Below are 21,340 nucleotides of genomic sequence, written 5' to 3' on the forward strand. Positions count from 1 at the left end.
GTCAGGTCTGCAGTAAACTAAACTACATGACCATCACTGTCAGGTCTGCAGTAAACTAAACTACATGACCCTCACTGTCAGGTCTGCAGTAAACTAAACTACATGACCCTCACTGTCAAGTCTGCAGTAAACTAAACTACATGACCCTCACTGTCAGGTCTGCAGTAAACTAAACGCCATGACCATCACTGTCAGGTCTGCAGTAAACTAAACTACATGACCCCCACTGTCAGGTCTGCAGTAAACTAAACTACATGACCATCACTGTCAGGTCTGCAGTAAACTAAACTACATGACCCTCACTGTCAGGTCTGCAGTAAACTAAACTACATGACCCTCACTGTCAAGTCTGCAGTAAACTAAACTACATGACCCTCACTGTCAGGTCTGCAGTAAACTAAACGTCATGACCATCACTGTCAGGTCTGCAGTAAACTAAACTACATGACCCTCACTGTCAGGTCTGCAGTAAACTAAACTACATGACCCTCACTGTCAGGTCTGCAGTAAACTAAACTACATGACCCTCACTGTCAGGTCTGCAGTAAACTAAACTACATGACCCTCACTGTCAGGTCTGCAGTAAACTAAACTACATGACCCTCACTGTCAGGTCTGCAGTAAACTAAACTACATGACCCTCACTGTCAGGCCTGCAGTAAACTAAACTACATGACCATCACTGTCAGGTCTGCAGTAAACTAAACTACATGACCCCCACTGTCAGGTCTGCAGTAAACTAAACTACATGACCCCCACTGTCAGGTCTGCAGTAAACTAAACTACATGACCCCCACTGTCAGGTCTGCAGTAAACTAAACTACATGACCCTCACTGTCAGGTCTGCAGTAAACTAAACTACATGACCCTCACTGTCAGGTCTGCAGTAAACTAAACTACATGACCCTCACTGTCAGGTCTGCAGTAAACTAAACTACATGACCATCACTGTCAGGTCTGCAGTAAACTAAACTACATGACCCCCACTGTCAGGTCTGCAGTAAACTAAACTACATGACCCCCACTGTCAGGTCTGCAGTAAACTAAACTACATGACCCTCACTGTCAGGTCTGCAGTAAACTAAACTACATGACCCTCACTGTCAGGTCTGCAGTAAACTAAACTACATGACCCTCACTGTCAGGTCTGCAGTAAACTAAACTACATGACCCTCACTGTCAGGTCTGCAGTAAACTAAACTACATGACCCTCACTGTCAGGTCTGCAGTAAACTAAACTACATGACCCCCACTGTCAGGTCTGCAGTAAACTAAACTACATGACCCCCACTGTCAGGTCTGCAGTAAACTAAACTACATGACCCCCACTGTCAGGTCTGCAGTAAACTAAACTACATGACCCCCACTGTCAGGTCTGCAGTAAACTAAACTACATGACCCCCACTGTCAGGTCTGCAGTAAACTAAACTACATGATCCTCACTGTCAGGTCTGCAGTAAACTAAACTACATGACCCTCACTGTCAGGTCTGCAGTAAACTAAACTACATGACCCTCACTGTCAGGTCTGCAGTAAACTAAACTACATGACCCTCACTGTCAGGTCTGCAGTAAACTAAACTACATGACCATCACTGTCAGGTCTGCAGTAAACTAAACTACATGACCCCCACTGTCAGGTCTGCAGTAAACTAAACTACATGACCCCCACTGTCAGGTCTGCAGTAAACTAAACTACATGACCCTCACTGTCAGGTCTGCAGTAAACTAAACTACATGACCCTCACTGTCAGGTCTGCAGTAAACTAAACTACATGACCCTCACTGTCAGGTCTGCAGTAAACTAAACTACATGACCATCACTGTCAGGTCTGCAGTAAACTAAACTACATGACCCTCACTGTCAGGTCTGCAGTAAACTAAACTACATGACCCTCACTGTCAGGTCTGCAGTAAACTAAACTACATGACCATCACTGTCAGGTCTGCAGTAAACTAAACTACATGACCCTCACTGTCAGGTCTGCAGTAAACTAAACTACATGACCCTCACTGTCAGGTCTGCAGTAAACTAAACTACATGATCCTCACTGTCAGGTCTGCAGTAAACTAAACTACATGATCCTCACTGTCAGGTCTGCAGTAAACTAAACTACATGACCCTCACTGTCAGGCCTGCAGTAAACTAAACTACATGACCCTCACTGTCAGGTCTGCAGTAAACTAAACTACATGACCCTCACTGTCAGGTCTGCAGTAAACTAAACTACATGACCCTCACTGTCAGGTCTGCAGTAAACTAAACTACATGACCCTCACTGTCAGGTCTGCAGTAAACTAAACTACATGACCCTCACTGTCAGGTCTGCAGTAAACTAAACTACATGACCCTCACTGTCAGGTCTGCAGTAAACTAAACTACATGACCCTCACTGTCAGGTCTGCAGTAAACTAAACTACATGACCATCACTGTCAGGTCTGCAGTAAACTAAACTACATGACCCTCACTGTCAGGTCTGCAGTAAACTAAACTAAACTACATGACCCTCACTGTCAGGTCTGCAGTAAACTAAACTACATGACCCTCACTGTCAGGTATGCAGTAAACTAAACTACATGACCCTCACTGTCAGGTCTGCAGTAAACTAAACTACATGCGTATCCCACGTAATTGTACATAGTTGAGTATATATGGTCCTCATTCCAAATGATCGAACATTTTTTAGAGTGTACCTTTAACACTGAAATGGCAGTTTTACATCTAGAAAAATACACGAGTGCTTACAGTACACACACCAGGAAAGCAGTATACAATACCCTCATGATATTTACACTATACTGTACATTCATGTCATATACTTATTTAGGACTCTGGTTTAATATGTGTGAGTTGAGCAATAGCATTTTTATATTATATGTTGTTAATATTTATTACTCGAACATTGGGGACAATAAATGTATACTCCACTCCACTCCACTCCTCTCCACTCCACTCCACTCCACTCCACTCCACCCTACTCTAATAGGACATAGACAGCAGTGGGGTGTTCACAGAGGGAGCAGCCCAAGACTCCACCACACAACCAGTCACCATCTTAGCAACAGGTGAGCTGAAACAATGGGAAATTCACACGCATGCATATACTGTAGAAATATGCATGCATACACTTATACATGTATGCATACATGAAGACACACACACGCACACACACACACAAACAAAAACAATGTTGTATATGATGTCTATTTGCAAATGCTTCTTACTGTTGCGCTCCAGAGACCGTTACTGTACCATACAATATACAATATACAATACGCTATAGTGCAAAGCAGAAATGGGATGAGGTACAATTTACAGTAAGGTGTACGCGTTGCAGTGCAAATGCTTCTTACTGTTGCGCTCCAGAGACCGTTACTGTACCATACAATGATTAATATTATTAGATGACGCGTGACTGATGACTGCACATGGGGAAAAGTGAGTGAAGCTCGCGCTTTCTTGACTCAAGTTATAACTTAAGCACTTGTGACAAAGTGAATCTTGCTTGATGTGAAATAAAATACAGCACTTACTTCAACGTTGAACAGTGATTAATATTATTAGAGATGACTGATGACTGCCGACTGCAGCGTGGGTGGCGCGATATTATTATGACTGATGACTGCGATGTGAAAGGCGAACTCCATCCTCAAGTCCAACACAGCGTGTTGCCGCGTCCTGGGGCTGCCGCGGGGCGTGGCCGCGGCGGGTCACGTGCCTGTCACGGCCAATCAGGCCTACCCCGGAAATGGAAACGGTTGCGGAACTGATACAGGCGGTCCGGAGGGGGTCAGGCATTACATTTTTTTTTATTTAATTAACCTGTACGTGCAATTTCCTGCAATATAGAGCCTTCAATCTTGACCAATAAAGCTGCTCTTTTCACTATAAAACTCAGTTTATATTGCAGTATGATAGCCAATTACTATAATAATAATATATATACATACTGTATATATACTGTATATTGATTTTTTCGCTCATTTATTTTTATTAAATCAATATCCTTTCAAATAGGCCAAGTTTTTAATAAGAAAGAGAAAAAAGATATATTTCCATTACCTGTAACTCTTGTGTCTCTTTCTCTCCATATCTGCCTCCTCCCTGAGTCTGCAATGCACAGTCATGACATCGATCTCCAAAAAAAAAGTAAAAAAATAAATAAAATAAAAAAAAGGTGAGGCCCCTCGTCACTAGAGGCCCACAGGCCGCGGCCGTCGTTAATCCGGCCCTGCTCGTCTGCCATATAGATAGCGAACGTATTTTGCAAACGAAGTCATGTCATCCAGGCCAGCTAACACCATTATCTAGATAATATGACAACGTTAGCTAGCGGCTAACGCCAAAGTTATATTATTATTATTAGAGGATTTATTTTACCGTATGACCAGATGGCATTTCGCACCGTGAAACACTTTTATTGTATTGCGTGGTAGAAGTTATACCACTCAATAGTAAAGACATGTCTAACATAATAGGTTGTTTGAACAACTTACTAGTGGAAAAGCCTGCTGTTGTGCCTAAAGTGTTCACGCTGCCTGGCCACCACCTTATTCACCTGGAGGCTGCAGCGGCGCTGTGCAGAGTGTGCCGCGGCTCCACTCTGTCTGCTGGGGGGTGGGAGGGACTGGATCAAACCATAATGGGCAGGGGGGTGTCGCAATCTTTGGATACTTAAAAACTTGCTATTAAGTGTCATTGAGTATTATTAATTTGATTGAAATTACGTAGTTATGGTTAGATAAGATTTATTTATATTTTCATATGATCAAAAAGTGAGGGAGCAAAGGGACACGTTTGCTCCCCCAAGTTCAATACTGGTAGAGCACCTGCTTCCAATGCTCCATTATGTAGGCGTCTATGACTACTACTACCGGTACTACTACTACTACTACTACTACTACTACTACTACTACTACTACTACTACTACTACTGCTACCGGTACTACTACTACTACTACTACTACTACTACTGCTACCGGTACTACTACTACTACTACTACTACTGCTACTAATACTACTACGGCTATACTACTAGTAGTACTGCTACTACTGCTGCTACTACTACTACTACCATTACTACTACTACTACTAGTACTACTCCTACTAATACCACTACCTACCATTACTACAACTACTACTACTACTACTACTACTACTACTACTACTACTACTACTACTACTACTACTACTACTACTACTACTACTACTACTACTACTACAATTATTACTACTACTAGTACTGCTACTACTACTACTACTACTACTACTACTACTACTACTACTACTACTACTATTACCATTACTACTATTACCATTACTACTACTACTACTACTACTACTACTACTACTACTACTACTACTACTACTACTACTACTACTACTACTACTACTACTACTACTACTACTACTACTACTACTACTGCTAGTACTACTACTACTACTACTAGCAGTTGTTAGTTTACCTTGACATGTTTTTTCTAATTCGATGGAGAAGTGCATTAAGTAAGGGATAATGTATAGCTACGAGGTCATTGTCGCAAAATAATTGACGACACAGAGTTTAAAATCCCGAGCCGCCTCGGCGAGGTGTTTTAAACGTCAGTGAAGGTCAATTATTTTGCGACAATGATCGAGTATAGCTATACATTATCCCGCTTATTACATGGCTAACTTACTAACTATATACCTAATTCATTTTACATCGACTCGCAACACTGGTTCTGGCTCCGCTCGTCGCTCCGCCCCCTGTCATCGCCGGCAGCTTCCCCGGCAGCAGAACACCGGCAGTGTCTGATTGCGGTGATGTCAGTGGGCTTGATTGCGAACAGCTGCGCACAGCGGTCAATATTGTCCCACAGCGGTCATTATTGTCTGATAACTGACCTCTGACGCGCGCTATTGACCCATCACAAGCAAGCATTTCGGCGAATGTGAAAACGCCATGTAATAAATCATTTTAATGCAAAAAAAAGTGTGCAGCCTTTCCAGCCTTGAATAAACACCAGCTGATGATTTCAATAATTGGCTCACCTCTTCAACTAACTTACCTGTTGCAATGTGTAGTTAAAAAGAAAACTTGGCCCATGATGAAATGCGTTTGAGACCCCTGGGCCCTCATTCATCAACGTGGACGTAGAATATGTTCTATTTCCACACGTAAGCACGGAATGTAGAACTAGTGTACGCACAGGGAAGTCGGGATTCATCACACGGTGCGTACGCAGGCTCTACGCTCCTCCGTAGAACTTTGTTCTAACGTCAATGCTCGTGCATGATTATCCATATATGGTCATGAAAGTGAGGAAACACCCCCCATGGGATGTGAAATAATGGACTGACCCGAGCGGTACTCTGAGAAACTCCACGGAGAATTCACTGCTGTCGAACCAAGAAGACACTATCGCGTATTATGGGATAAATAAAAGGCGGATTTGTAAACGGTGATGTCAGATATCAACGGCTCCCTAAGACCATTGCTGCAATTCTGCCTGGACAGCTCAAAATACTAATAAAGACCGTTCGTTGACCACTGTTTGGCATTGGTTGTGTGTCATTATAACCGTGCTGTAATATGAATGCCTTTATTAGTTGTGTTCGATTGGCTATATGATTTTTAGAGGCATCTATTTTGTTGTCGGCTAATAAAGACCGCGCTGGAATATGACTGCCTTTTCCCGTGTTGTTTGATTAATACCCAGGGATTAAAGTTCTCCTCAATTTGATTCCAAATCGCGATGGATCTCCCGTCAATTTTCTACCTGCTGCATATGATTTCTAGAGGCATACTACAATCCATTTTGATGTCAGTATTGGGTAGCCTACATAAACAATAATACGAGAGCTATACAAGAACAATGAATCTTACTGCCATGTATGATGTAGCAGATACGCCATGTGTAGCCTGCCTATATGTGATCAATACAAACATGAACTTGAATTCCATCATGTCTGTGTGTGGGTCACTGCGGGAACTCACAAGGCTGTTGTCACAATGTAAATAAGAACGTGCACTGAAAAGTTACAGTATGTAGTTGGTTGATCATTTGTATGACAGTCAGTAAACCCTTGCAAAAAGTATCCGTTTTATTTAATGAATTGAAAACATTCAGCATCGCCTTCCTCCCGGCATCCAGCAATAACATGTATCAGGCAAATGCGCATCGCAACATTGACTGAGTGGAATCCCTTTCTATTCACATAACTGCATTTGTGATGGAGCTTTGACAGCTACAGTAACAGTCTATTGGTCGATCCATCTCCAATATCACGATGGACCGTGCCGCGGTGGCAAAGACCCGAGGGTGGAGAGGATCTTGAATGAATTCCATCATCATATATATATGTTGTGTGTCTGTCCACTATGTTTGTTACTTTGTTATTCCCCCCCCCCCTATCTATGTAAAGCGACCTTGGGTCTCTTGAAAGGCGCTATATAAAATGAAGCTATTATTATTATTGTTATTATTAGGAGGTTTGGAGGTTGGTGTTTTGCGTCTGCCCCCCCGTGCCAAACAAGCAGGCCAACCTCTTGTTCGCGTGTGAGCCCGTTATAATTACACTACTGTCGCTATTTTACAATGAACTATAATGAATTACGGGTCATACAGAAGTTGAACACTAATGCACGGAAGCTTATTTCCGCCTTGAAACTAATGCAGGACTGAGGAGTGCTTATGCGTAGTAACGATATTCTACCACTGGGCGCCAGGTACGCCTGGTCTGACCTGTGCGTAGATGTAAGCACGGAGTCAAGTTCAAATCGAAATTGATGAATCCCACTCTTTGCTTAGAAATGATCATACGCACAGGGTAAGCACAGATCTGTGCGTAGAACACGTTGATGAATGAGGGCCCTGGTCTATCCCTTGCAATAAAAAATAGTTTTTACTTTTACGTTTTAGTACTTAAGTACATTTAAAAGTAGAACATGTTTTACTTTTACTCAAGTGTGTTTTTAGCCAGATACTCTGACTTTTACTTGAGTACGATTTTGAGACGGTACCCATACTTTCACTTAAGTATAATTTCTGGGTACTTTTTACACCCCTGGCTGGTACTACTACTACTATTACAACTACTACAACAACTACTACTACTACTACTACTACTACTACTACTACTACTACTACTACTACTACTACTACTACTACTACTACTACTACTACTACTTGCAGACACACACAAACACTGCCTTTGTACAGTACACACATTCACCACCTGTTTACTGTTTGCAGAGAGCAGTCTATCTGTTGAAACCATGAAGGAGAATGTGACTGCTAACGAAGGCGAGAAGCTACAGCTCACTTGCAAAGTGAGCGGGGTCAAGGGTCAGCTCTCTGTCACCTGGCAACACAGATCAATGGCAACAGGCTCCTTTGCAGATGCAATCAGCCTCACCTGTGAGGGAGTGACGGAGTTGGGGGCCACATTCAGACGGCGCGACATTCAGGTGACACGTCTCGGGGCTGATACCTTCATCCTGGAGCTGAGTGAGGTCACGCCCTCAGACGCGGGCGTCTACCAGTGTACTGTGTCTGAGTGGACCACTGAGACCAGTGGGAACATCAAGAACACCCTCAGCCAGTCACAGGTCATTAACGTAGCGGTTCCTCTCGCAGGTAAGTCCATCTCAAATCCAACCCAAGAAACAGGTGTGATTGGTAGATCAATAAAAGAGGGTGGGGTTTGAGATAGGTAAATTGTTCAGATTTATACTATTTATTTATATATTTATAAGCGCTTTACAATAGAGAGAGAGAGAGAGAGAGAGAGAGAGAGAGAGAGAGAGAGAGAGAGAGAGAGAGAGAGAGAGAGAGAGAGAGAGAGAGAGAGAGAGAGAGAGAGAGAGAGAGAGAGAGAGAGAGAGAGAGAGAGAGAGAGAGAGAGAGAGAGAGATGATTAATACATGGAGGAGTGATGACTAGCCCCAGCACTGCTGTGGCTAATGGGGATCCAAATAAACTTAAACTTAAACTTGATCAGTTTACCTCATTTTGACAGAAGTGTTTTCTGCATTGGGGAGATGCAGATCTATCTTCTATGTATACCCACAACCCCCTGTGTGCAGCCCAAGGCAGAGCCACTTATATGAGCAAATGAAGCATAAATCAGGCCTAGTTGTTGAATTAATGAAGTATGAAGTAATGTTGTGTTGTTGAAACAATGTATTCTGTTGTCATGATGATTCCAGATGAAAAAAAGGCTTTCATTACATTGTGCTCAAACAGCAACCAGCTTAAAAAGGGGACATGTACTGCTATTCCTAGCACTATTTTGGGCAACTTTACACAATTCCTGTGAGTGTATTGAAGACATCTGTATGTTTTTTTTTTTTTTAAATGCATTGTTTTATATTTCTAATCAAGTACTCAATACCATCATTTTTCAGCTTCAAGATTTCAGGCTGTTATGGCCTGGCTCCGCCCATAAGCACTTTGAGTGACAGTCAGTCCACACAGTCTGCGGACTGGTAGACAGAGAGAGAGAGAGAGAGAGAGAGAGAGAGAGAGAGAGAGAGAGAGAGAGAGAGAGAGAGAGAGAGAGAGAGAGAGAGAGAGAGGGGTGAGGAGAGAGAGAGAGAGAGAGAGAGATGAGAGAGCGAGAGAGAGAGAGAGAGAGAGAGAGAGAGAGAGAGAGAGAGAGAGAGAGAGAGAGAGAGAGAGAGAGAGAGAGAGAGAGAGAGAGAGAGAGAGAGAGAGAGAGAGGAGAGAAAAAAGACAGGCCGTTCTTTTTTTCTCTGCCTCTTGTGGGGGGGGGGGGGGGGGGGCCCTCCCTTCCTCCCTCTCTCTTCCTTTTTTTCTTTCTATTACTCTCCCGTTCGGAGGTGTGTGTGGCGCGGCAGGTCCCCCGCGTGTATCCTTTCCGCAACGGAATTCGGTTTCCGGGTTCCTCTGACTGGCCGCGACCCCCACGTGACCCCCCCTATCCACCGCTCTGCCGCTGCCGCGCGCGGCAGAGCGAGCGGCCGCGGACTCGCTCGCTTCCTCAATTTATACGCATGGAAGTATTGACTGAATGAATGAATGAATGAATGAATGAAAACTTTATTTAACAGATTGCAGAATGGGTACAATACAGCACGGCTCAATACACACAATTGTTAAGGGGGTGCAGACCTGAGAAAGACGTTTGTCTTGTTTACATCAGGGTCCCCCATTTTCAATTCATATAGAACGACTACGCCGTAACAAATCATTAAAAAAAGATACCGTTAACTGGAATATGTTGTGCCTTTACACATATGTTGGATTATGTAATTGGTTTGTCATGACAAACAAATAAAAAAATCGCGATTTACCCGCTGGCTACAACAACACTCAGTGACTGCATGTAGTCAGAGCCAGAGCTCAGCGATGCCGCTCGCGGCAGCACATTCTCGCCACGGGCTGAGCTCTGGTGACCGCTGGAGCAAGCCAGAGACAGCCGGCGATGCGATATTTTATTTGTTTGTCATGACAAACCAATTACATAATCCAACATATGTGTAAAGGCACAACATATTCCAGTACACTTTGACTGCCTAAAAACGCTTAAACACGACATTCCCGGCCATGCTCAAGTTGCCGAAGACGCTTTAAAGCGTCTTTGATATCAATATTTCAAAAATCTGGGACCGGATTCATATTTCCCCTCCGCTGGCCTGAGATCCACCAGGAGGACCCACTGAGCTCTCTGGCGGTTCAGGAGCGCCATCTGGTGGCCGATCGGCGCAATCGCTTAACAGGAAGCGCAGTAGAGGTTTTGCTGGATGGCCGGATTACTTCCGGGCACTCGGTACATGTCCCGGGACTCTGGCTCGTCACACTACACAGCGATCGATTGCCAATAACTCGATAAACAACATGATTTGGACGTATATACCATTATACAAGCTGGAGATGGACCGGGTAAATCGCCATCCCATAATGATAAAAATGTCTACTCTACGATGATCGCCCAACGGCGCGCGGAGACTGGGTGAGTTTTAGCGTGTAACGTTACCGTCTTCGATACTAACTGCTATTATCAACATTTGACCCACATTAGATGATTGGTATAACGCTGCCCACGGAATTATAAACGCCCCCTAGCCCATCCGGTCAACATCAGATGACGTGTAGTAACTTCTAGAAGTACGTCTAGTTGGAATTTTTTATATCGCGCTGATTGCCATAAAACTGTATTGCATCATCAATATAATGTATTTGGGGCTATAGATCACGTTCTGGAGAAAGCTGCAGAAAGAGATGAAAACATACTTATACATTAGACCATACTTTACTATGAATATGTGAATGAAAAAGTTTAACGTTGCTACACAATGAACAATACATATAGGACTTTGAATGGGCCCTAATAATGGCAATGTAGCAATAGAATTTAAAAAGTTATAGCCCTGCAAAGAAGGGGAATTTCTCCATAGACAAATAGAGCCGGCAACCTACGGTTGATAATGAATTTAACCCATGGCAGCCAAAGTGTTTAACGGTATCTTTTTTTAATGATTTGTTATGGCGCAATCAATACTTCCATGCATTCGGGACCTCCATGTGTTTGGGGGTATTCATCAGACAAATCGGATCCGGGGATTCGGCTCTCATCAGTCGGGCAAGAACTGCGGGATTTCAGCCTCTCCCCTCTCTCGCGGAGCTTAAGGGGGAGCTTGCCTCTGAGGAGGTGGCTACAACATCAACACACAGTGACTACATGCAGTCACTGGTTGTTGTTGTAGCCAGCGGGTAAATCGCGATTTTTTTATTTGTTTGTCATGACAAACCAATTACATAATCCAACATATGTGTAAAGGCACAACATATTCCAGTTAACGGTATCTTTTTTTAATGATTTGTTACGGCGTAGTCGTTCTATGTGAATTGAAAATGGGGGACCCTGATGTAAACAAGACAAACGTCTTTCTCAGGTCTGCATCCCCTTAACAATTGTGTGTATTGAGCCGTACTGTATTGTACCCATTCTGCAATCTGTTAAATAAAGTTTTCATTCATTCATTCATTCAGTCAATACTTCCATGCGTATAAATTGAGGAAGCGAGCGAGTCCGCGGCCGCTCGCTCTGCTGCGCGCGGCAGCGGCAGAGCGGGTCGCGGCCAATCAGAGGAACCCGGAAACCGAATTCCGTTGCGGAAAGGATACATGCGGTCCCCCCCCCCAAGTGCTCCTGAATGCTCTCTATCTCTCTCTCTCTCCCTCCAGAGTGCACGCAGAGTATGAGGAAGTGGTTTTCCACTCGCTGTGTACAGTCAGTCTATGTAGATTGTGGGCGGGCATTAGCTACAACCACAGAGCCAATCACATCACTGTCTGCTACCCAGAGCCTGAGTAACGTCATTCAGGCCTTCAAATCAGGATGGCCTAATTTACTGGAGAAGGAAATGATCTGAGCTGAATCAGAGCAATCCGCCAATATGGTATTTAGACACTAAAACACATTTGATACAAACTCCTATTACTATAATACAATGCTAGAGACTGAAAAATGACATTTATAGTACATGTCCCCTTTATGTCCAAATTAATGTGTGTAATTTTAGTGGACGTGTGTGTGTGTGTGTGTGTGTGTGTGTGTGTGTGTGTGTGTGTGTGTGTGTGTGTGTGTGTGTGTGTGTGTGTGTGTGTGTGTGTGTGTGCGTGCGTGCGTGCGTGCGTGGGTGGGTGGGTTGGTGGGTGGCTGTGGGTGGGGTGGGGTTGGGGGTGGGGGTTAAAGAGACAAGACAGTGAGCACACTGCTGTGAAGGAAGGGTGCACTGCATTTACAACACAAGACTAAATTAGAGCAACTCGGCATGTGGCACAATAATCGTTTGATCTCTGAACATTTGAATTGCAACTTGATTAATGGCCCAGCCCTGCAAAGGGGTATGGCCCATGAGAGATGGGGTCCAGTCATGGTCAGTTCTGAGGGTAGCAGGTCTGGTCCCCTTTTATTCAAATTGAAAGACTTCTGGCCACAAGATTACGTTACAAAGTCAAAGTCTTGTTCTGTCCCTTCAACCAGGGAATGGACACTAGTCATGTCTATTGCAAAAGGTGTTCTCCAAACAGACACCATAGAGAGGTTTTCAAAGTGGGGTCCAGGGGTCCTTGATGGTGGGGTTTCCAGGGGTCCTCAGCTAAATTAGTAATAGTTTAATTTCAGTAATATTTGATTCACTAGAATTTTGCCAATGAGAGGATAAATAAGAATCACCATTCTGATCATAGGTTTCACTTCAGATTGACTTTGAGTTATATATACATAATATAAATGCAGTCCGTTTAGATCCAATGGACTACATGTCTTACCGTTGCTCTCCCACAGAGTCCTTGCTCACTGTGGACCTAATAAGTCGAAAGGCTCAGGTGACCGTAGGGGAAGCGGCGGAGCTGATGTGTCGTATCCGAGGGCCGCGCCTGCCTGCCACAGTGACATGGAGCCTCCAGCGCCAGGGTGCCGCCTCCCCGGACAACGTTCTGACGCTGTCACCCGGTGGTGGCATCACATGGCACGGGGACCAGAGCCGCTACCAGCTGAGAACCACAACCGAACAGAACAGACCAGAACAGAACACAGTCGTCAGGCTACACATCCCTGCGGCGAGCAACAGAGAGGCGGGACGCTACCGGTGTGAGGTGTCCTTCTTCCTGCAGAGGACACACAGGAAGCGAGCACAGTCCAACCTGGTGGCCTTGATGGTGAATAACCCAGGTATGATGGTGAATAACCCAGGTATGATGGTGAATAACCCAGGTATGATGGTGAATAACCCAAATATGGTTGACTTTCATACAGTAGGAGAAATATACATGAGAACAGGCCTTGTGTATTTATTTTTTTATTTTTATTTATCCTTTATTTATCCAGGAATGTCCCATTGAGATACAAGATCTCTTCTTCCAGGGAGTCCTGACCAACACAGCACACAACAAGTTTCAACATAAAACAGGGCATTAAACAAAAAACATACAATTCAAATATAAATACAGAGGGTCATTTGTGCAGTGGCAAGGAGCATAATCACATCAACAATAGCATCAGGTAAAACAGTTACATGTTTCATAAAGGGCTAATCGTAGCATACCTTTAAAAGCATTCACAGTAGGAAGTGCCTGTAGACAAAGTTTCACTTGCAGCGTATTCCATAAAAAGGGAGCATAGTGGGAGAATGCAGCTTTACCAAGCTCTGACTGCATCAAAGGAACATTTAACAGCATCCCATTTGCTGCTCGTCTGGTATTAAAAAAGCAAGTATAAAAGGACAGAAGTCTGGAGATATATAAGGGCAGCTTACCTAGCAATGACTTCAGGATAAAAATCAACATGTGTGATTGTCTTCTTTGGTACAGAGAGGACCATCGTAAGGACTGATACAGAGTGCAGTGGTGGGTGCGAGAGCCTGCACCTGTTACAAAACGTATGGCAGTATGGTACGCAGAATCCAGCTTTTTAAGCAGGGAGGAAGGAGCATGCATATAGATTACATCGCCATAGTCTAATACAGGCAGAAAGGAACTCTGCACAATTCTCTTCCTGGCTTCAGACGGGAAACATTTCTTTAACCGGAAGAAACAGCCCAGTTTAGGTCTAAGTTTTCTCAGTAGGTTCCCAATATGAACATCAAAGGCCATCTTTTCATCAATCCATATGCCCAGATATTTATAGGATGCTACTTTGTCAAGGCATGTCCCTTCCAGTGTCAGAATCGGAGGGACAGCTGTATTAGCTCGAGAGCGAGAGAAGGTCATGTACTTGGTCTTTTTTGCATTAAGGACCAGTCTTAGCCTTAGCAAGGAGTGTTGTAGTGTATTAAAAGCATCCTGTAGAAGCTCTATGGCCTGAGTTAAAGAGGAAGCCACTGTGTAAACAACTGTATCATCGGCGTATAAATGAAAACGTGCTGGGTTTATCCCATTTCCTAGTTCATTTATAAAGATGGAAAATAAGACAGGGGCCAAAATAGAACCTTGTGGAACACCTTTGTTTACAGTAAGAGCAGCTGAGGTATAATCTTCTACTGAAACACACTGAGTTCTTTCAGATAGATAGTTTTTAAACCAGCTCAAAGCCATTTTACCAAGACCTATGCAGCCAAGCCTTTGCAGTAGCAATGCATGATCCACAGAATCAAAAGCTTTAGACAGATCAACAAACAATGCTGCACAGTGTTTTTTCTTGTCCAGTGCTTCAATTATGTCATTTGAGACTAGCATAGTCGCTGAAGTAGTACTATGGCCTGATCTGAAGCCTGACTGAGACTCGTTAAGAATATTATGGTCAGTTAGAAACTTTTTCAGTTGTTCGTTTACAAGAGATTCAAAGACTTTGGCCATTACAGACAGTCTGGAAATAGGGCGATAATTATTTAGGTCAGAGGGGTTTCCGCCCTTTAACAAGGGGAGAACCATGGCCGACTTCCATGAGCTAGGTAATTCACCAGCACAAAGACTGAGATTCAAAATAGAGGTTATGGGTTCTGCAATCAGACCTGCAGCAACTTTGAAGAAGAACGGCTCTATCTTGTCTGGGCCTGAAGATTTCTTTACATCTAGGCTCATTAAAGCTTTGTGAACCTGAGAGGTCAAGATGGGGGCAAAGGTGAACAGTTGATCAGGGTCAAGTGGCGGAGGACCTGGCTCTCCTTCTGCAGCGATCATCCCTGAGTTGCTAGAATCAAAGATTGAGCCAGCAGAAATAAAATGATTATTAAAGCTGTCTGCAATATCCATTTGCCCTTGATTTCACTCTGATTTACCCTTAAGAGATCAGGAAGGCTGTTTGGAGTGATAGAACCTGAGGAGGATTTAACAAGTTTCCAAAACTTTGCAGGGTTATTCAAATTGTCATGAATTGCATTAAGATAGTAGGCACATTTAGAGTTTTTAATCAGCTTAGTGCATTTGTTTCTTAGTGTCCTATACAGATTCCAATCTAATGGAATATTCGATTTCTTTGCTTTAGCCCAGGCAGTGTCTCTCTGTCGAATGAGAGAGGACATAGAATCATTAAACCAGGGGTTATCTTTACCGCTTATCCTAGATGTCCTAAAAGGAGCATGCTTGTCACATATAGCCAAGAAGGTGGATTTAAAATAATTCCATGCTAACTCAACATCGGTCATAAGTGAAACAATGTGTAAATCACTATTAAAAACATCATGTAGAAACGCTTGCTCATCGAAATGTTTGAATCGTCTCTTATGAATGAAACGTGGCTTTCCTTTAGGGACCTTACAGGTTCTCACACAAGCAATTGCGCAGTGGTCGCTTATATCATTACAAAACGTGCCTACTGCGGAGAAACGGTGAGGTGCGTTTGTAAGAATAACATCAATCAAAGTGGACTTCTCTAAATCTTTTTGGTTTAACCGAGTTGGCGAGTTAACTAGTTGCACCAAGCAGAGAGAGAGTGTAGACCTCTTAACGCACACCAGGACGTATACGTCCCTGCAAGCACTTGTGCGCACGTCACGGCACTTTGCAAGCGTCTACCGGCCGAACATATAAAATATATACTGTTCAAAACATCTATTTGCCGCCGTTCGAACTCCCCCTCACTCGACCAATTCCATGCCTCGGTTCTCGAGTTACATGACGATATGTCAGGCGAGCGTCTTTTTGCAGGCCATGTTCAAATGACCACGTCGGACAGTATACACTCGAGAACTGACCAATCACCGCTGATGGCGTAGATTCCCCGCGTAGATTTTGGAACTCTTTTCTTTTTGGGTGTCGGTTTACTAAAACCTCTCTCAAAGACTCATTTCTAAACAGATTCTTTTAAGATTTTGACCCGTACCTGTCAGGATGGAGGTAGGTGAGTTCCAATTGTTGTAGGCAATCACAGAGACGGAGAAGGTATACTCTTTAATAGTAAAGAACACAAAGAGTAATACTAGGATACTATGCCAAGGCAAGGGAACGAGAGAATTAGGTAATGGAGCTTAGTGGTGGTCCAGAACTGGAACCGCCCGCGTTATCTCCGAACGCCTATAGTGAAGACCTGACAAATGACAAGCAGAGGAAAGGAATGTTATATAGCCACCAAATACCAACATTCCACACACACACCCGTGACAGCCAATCAGAAGCCAACCCCTAATTGACAGCACTAAATGACAGGGAAAACAAGTGACAGTAATCAAGTGACAGATGACAGAGAAGGTGGGAGGTTCCCGACCGTAGTCAAGAACCAGAATCGTAACAGTACTACATAACACTTCAGGCTATGGAACCGCAGTGTTTTCCAGTTCATACCTCTATGCTGGAATAATGGAATCTGGAATCTTGCAACCACTAAAGAAAAATGTGAGTACACATGTTCAAGTTCAACTCAAGTTCAAACCTCTGCTACTCTATTTCATTAGCACTAAAAGTGATTCTCCTTTTTTGCATCAGTAACTTCAAAGCTAAGCTTTGCAAAAAAAGTATGCAGTCCTCAAGTTCAAGTTAGAAAATGGCCACTTTTCTGCCTGCTTGTTAAGTCATTCTGCGCCAATCGCGAAAAAAGTCGGTTTTTATCCACTTTTTCTCCTCCTATTTTCTGTATTTTTCCTCCCATCCCAATTTAGTCATTTATGCCAATTCCCCCCTCCCCTTCCTGGTCGTTGCGCACATGTACCCCCCACTGGTCGGTCTAGGAAGCCCTGAAGTCTATCACATGTTTCCTCCGATACATAGGAGACAGCCAGCAGCCTCTTTTCACCTGGCAGCGAGGACTCTCATTGGTGAAGTGTAATGCGTGAGAGGTCACACTACCTTCACCATTTCCCTCCCTCGCTGTGCAGGCGCCCTGACCGACCTGTAGGAGTCGCTGTTTACAACGACCAGATTACCACCCACCGGCTTCCCTCCCGCTGACACTGCCAATAGACCTATCTCAAACCCTGCCCTCTTTTCTTGATCCTCCAATCACAACTGTCGCTTACCTCGGACAAACAAAGAGTTTGTCCAAGGTAAGCGACAGTTGTGATTGGAGGATCAAGAAAAGGGGCAGGGTTTGAGATAGGTCTATTGTGACAGTATGACGACCGGCCAAGCCAGAGGCACCGCTGACAGCTGGATTCGATACCAGTGTCTCTGCGGTGGTAGACAGACACTTAGTCCGCTGTGCTACCCGGCCGCTGGGTTTGTTTTTTCTTTTATTTGATTTTAATATTCTATACAGTCTCACGGACCTCGGTGTATCATTGGGACTCATTCTGAGACCTCGAGATTGCAATGCCGACCGAATCCTGCTAGGTGGCAGTCTCGCCTACCCTTTGAAACCTTATTTCACACTGTGTGTTACATTTTATATGGTCCCGAGAAATGGGACCCGGGCAAGTGAAAGGCTTCATTCGAGCCATTTGGAACGCGTCCAGCACACTTGATGCATAGTTTGTCCCATTTCATGTCAGGGACCCGATGGACATCAATCCTGGAAATCGCGATCAGACAATTGGAATATTCATTTTGGAATACCTCCTAGCAAAGGTAAGGACTATATGACATCAATCCTACTTTGATCCTACAATGATTTTACAACGATCGCAACGATCATATGTCACATACTCCAAAACGTATGCCGTTGCTGACGATCAGAGCATCACAAAACGACCCCCCCCCCCTCTGATGCCTTCATGATGAAACATAATACTTATTATATACCTTTAATTTGGAAATAGTATCATGTCCAGGCGAGCAACGCAAACGACTTTCGCAAAATACATATAGCGCTCCATAACTCAGCTTCCAGGAATTAGCCCGGATCACTCTGAAACTATACAATATTCACCACGGGATAACAAATAAAAAAATGTACTCTTTTTTACATGTTGGACGAGAGCTAGTGACTGTCAAATGAGCCATAGTATTGTCTCCATATCTATAATATAGAATATAGATATAGCTCTGCAAACATCGTGAAGCACCGTGAAAATTCTCTTTTAAAGCGTGGCCCAGAGACAGCAGAGATGGGGATATAGCATGGCGCTGAATGTGTTAAGAGGTTAAAGGCTCATTCCGCTATCCAAATGTAAACAGACAGGTACTGTAGCCCCCACCACCCAAGCTAAGAAATAAGAATGGAGACATGTTTTCTGACTGAGTTGTACCTGGACTAACACTAGATAGGTAAATACAGTATGACTAACACTAGGCAACAGGTAAATACAGTATGACTATCACTAGACAACAGGTAAATACAGTATGACTAACACTAGGCAACAGGTAAATACAGTATGACTATCACTAGTCAACAGGTAAATACAGTATGACTAAGACTAAACAGATAAATACAGTATGACTAATGTTGTGAAGGGCCAGATTAAACCGAATATATATATTTATTTATATATATATATTTAATTGTATTTGTATATTCTCTAATATTCCCTGATATCCCTTGTATATTCCTTGTACAATATGCATTGAATATCCATTCTAGCCTACTGAACATCCCATAATAGTCTCCATTCTACTATTGGTCGAGACCTTGGTGCCAGGCTGCCATACCCCTCAGACCCAGTTCAAACGTACCGCTCGACATGTACGAACAAGTCCTAGTTCCGCGTAGGAATTTGGCTACCGCACCACTAATGGGACTATTTGTTCATAGTGCGTATATATACTGCGCTACTAAAGTAGGACTTTCTTTTCAGTCCAGTTTCTTACCCTCCAATAGAGTCACAGACGTAAAGCCTCCCCGCGACGCCACGTGTGGGAGTAAGGCCAAGTTCGCCTACCATCGGTATTGAGACATCGTGTATATTAATATTTGAATAGTCATATTTGGCACTATATCGTCGAGTTGGACGTAGTCTATTAAGCTAATAATAGTCTGTTAATATATAGTGCTTCGTGCGGTGAGAATACTACCGTAGTCAGTACCCCATCGTTTCGGGCAGAGAACTGGCTGCTTACCCAGGGTGGTTGACCCTATGTGAAGCTGCACCCGAGGAGCCCCAGAGCCGACGAGCGAGTGGACCTGTATACCGGATTATTCTACCGACGACAGCCCGCCTTCCCAGGCACGGATTATGCTTTGGATACTTTGATTATTCCATGGATAAAGACCCCCGACACTGCCGTGTGTTGGAACCCCCCCCCCCTGGAGAGGACGCAAGGTGAGGAGACGCTCTGCAAGACGAGGTCGCTTCACGTCTCTCCCCCGTGGACCGGAGAGAGCCGGCCCACAAAGAGTCCACCTGCTTTCATCTGTGGTCCAAGGATCGCCGGCGCATTGAACGGCACTACTGTGGGTTCACCTGGGATACCCTTGGCCGGACGAGGCAGCCGGATTCTAACCCCCCCCCCCCTCCTACTCCTGTCGGCTTACAAGCGCCCGGATTAACCCCCTCTAGTGTATCTAGTATATAATCATTAAAGTATCATTGCTGTTATTCCTTAACTATTCCAGGTCGTATATTTACCACCTGCGCCTTCAGAGATTGGACATTCTCTATTGATATACCGACGAATACTCCTTGCCATAAAAGTGCATACTATTTCAATTCATAAATGTAATTAAGTGATTAAGTGCTTATTCTACACACCATCGCTGTGTAGAAATAAAGACCTGTTTCTAATTCGTACATTTGTGTTGGATCCGTTTCATCTACGTGAGAGTGTTCATGATAATATATTTATGCCGTGTACTGGGTGGCCGAATATTAAGTACAAAGGTAGTGGTAGTAAGTATCATATCTAGTAATACAGTCAGGGAATTGTACCCCTCAGTTACAATTGGTCCTTCGAGCCGGATGGTAATTAGTGTAATATTAATATAGTGTTATTAATATTGAAATGGCCTATGATGAACACTCCACGAAACGATCCTCCTAACCAACGCCCGCAGCGCGAACGACGGCTCCCTCAGTACTTAGAGGCTTACGCTGTCAGTCAACAACCTAGTCTTCTACTAACAGTAAACGCGGTAAAACTAGAAAGTAAAAGTATGTCTAACCCCAACGCCCAGACTACCCCGACCATAGAGGCCCCTACGGGCTCTAATGTAACTGACCAAGTTCACGGTGGGGACCAGTGGGAACCAGACATGACTTCACACCCCGCCAGTACTGAAGAAGTAGTCCCCGATGAGTCCCGGGAGGAATACAACGCTACCGAGAGAGAACTCGGCACGGAAGAAGACGGGGAGAGCACCGTGGAGATAGAGCTCCAAGGCCCCGCAAGGAGTACCCCGAGGGAAGGCTCCCCTATACAACCGCCTTCTCCCAGCGAGGCAGAGAGGACCCTACAGCAGGCCTTCCTCATCAGCCTGAACGCCGCTGCTGAACGCGACCGACTGCAGATCCAGCAGCGAAGCGAACACGAGCAGATACGTCTAGAAATAAGACGCATTCAGATGGAAGAGAATGTGGCCCGA

General features: G+C 44.1%; 1 protein-coding gene across 1 annotated transcript in view; it reads left to right on the plus strand.

The window, feature by feature from the left end:
* LOC311225929 (immunoglobulin superfamily member 3-like) overlaps positions 1-21,340 on the plus strand; it is a gene marked incomplete at its 3' end in the record, with an annotated part of 113,092 nt that overhangs the window by 42,361 nt on the left and 49,391 nt on the right. Inside the window, exons 6-8 of the mRNA XM_084311320.1 lie at positions 2,988-3,066; positions 8,239-8,622; positions 13,301-13,687. Coding sequence (XP_084167446.1) covers positions 2,988-3,066; positions 8,239-8,622; positions 13,301-13,687 — 850 coding nt within the window. The remainder of the gene's footprint in view (positions 1-2,987; positions 3,067-8,238; positions 8,623-13,300; positions 13,688-21,340) is intronic.

The sequence above is a fragment of the Notolepis coatsorum genome (genome assembly GCF_963971535.1).
Source record: "Notolepis coatsorum genome assembly, chromosome: 3".
Classification (NCBI taxonomy): domain Eukaryota; kingdom Metazoa; phylum Chordata; class Actinopteri; order Aulopiformes; family Paralepididae; genus Notolepis; species Notolepis coatsorum.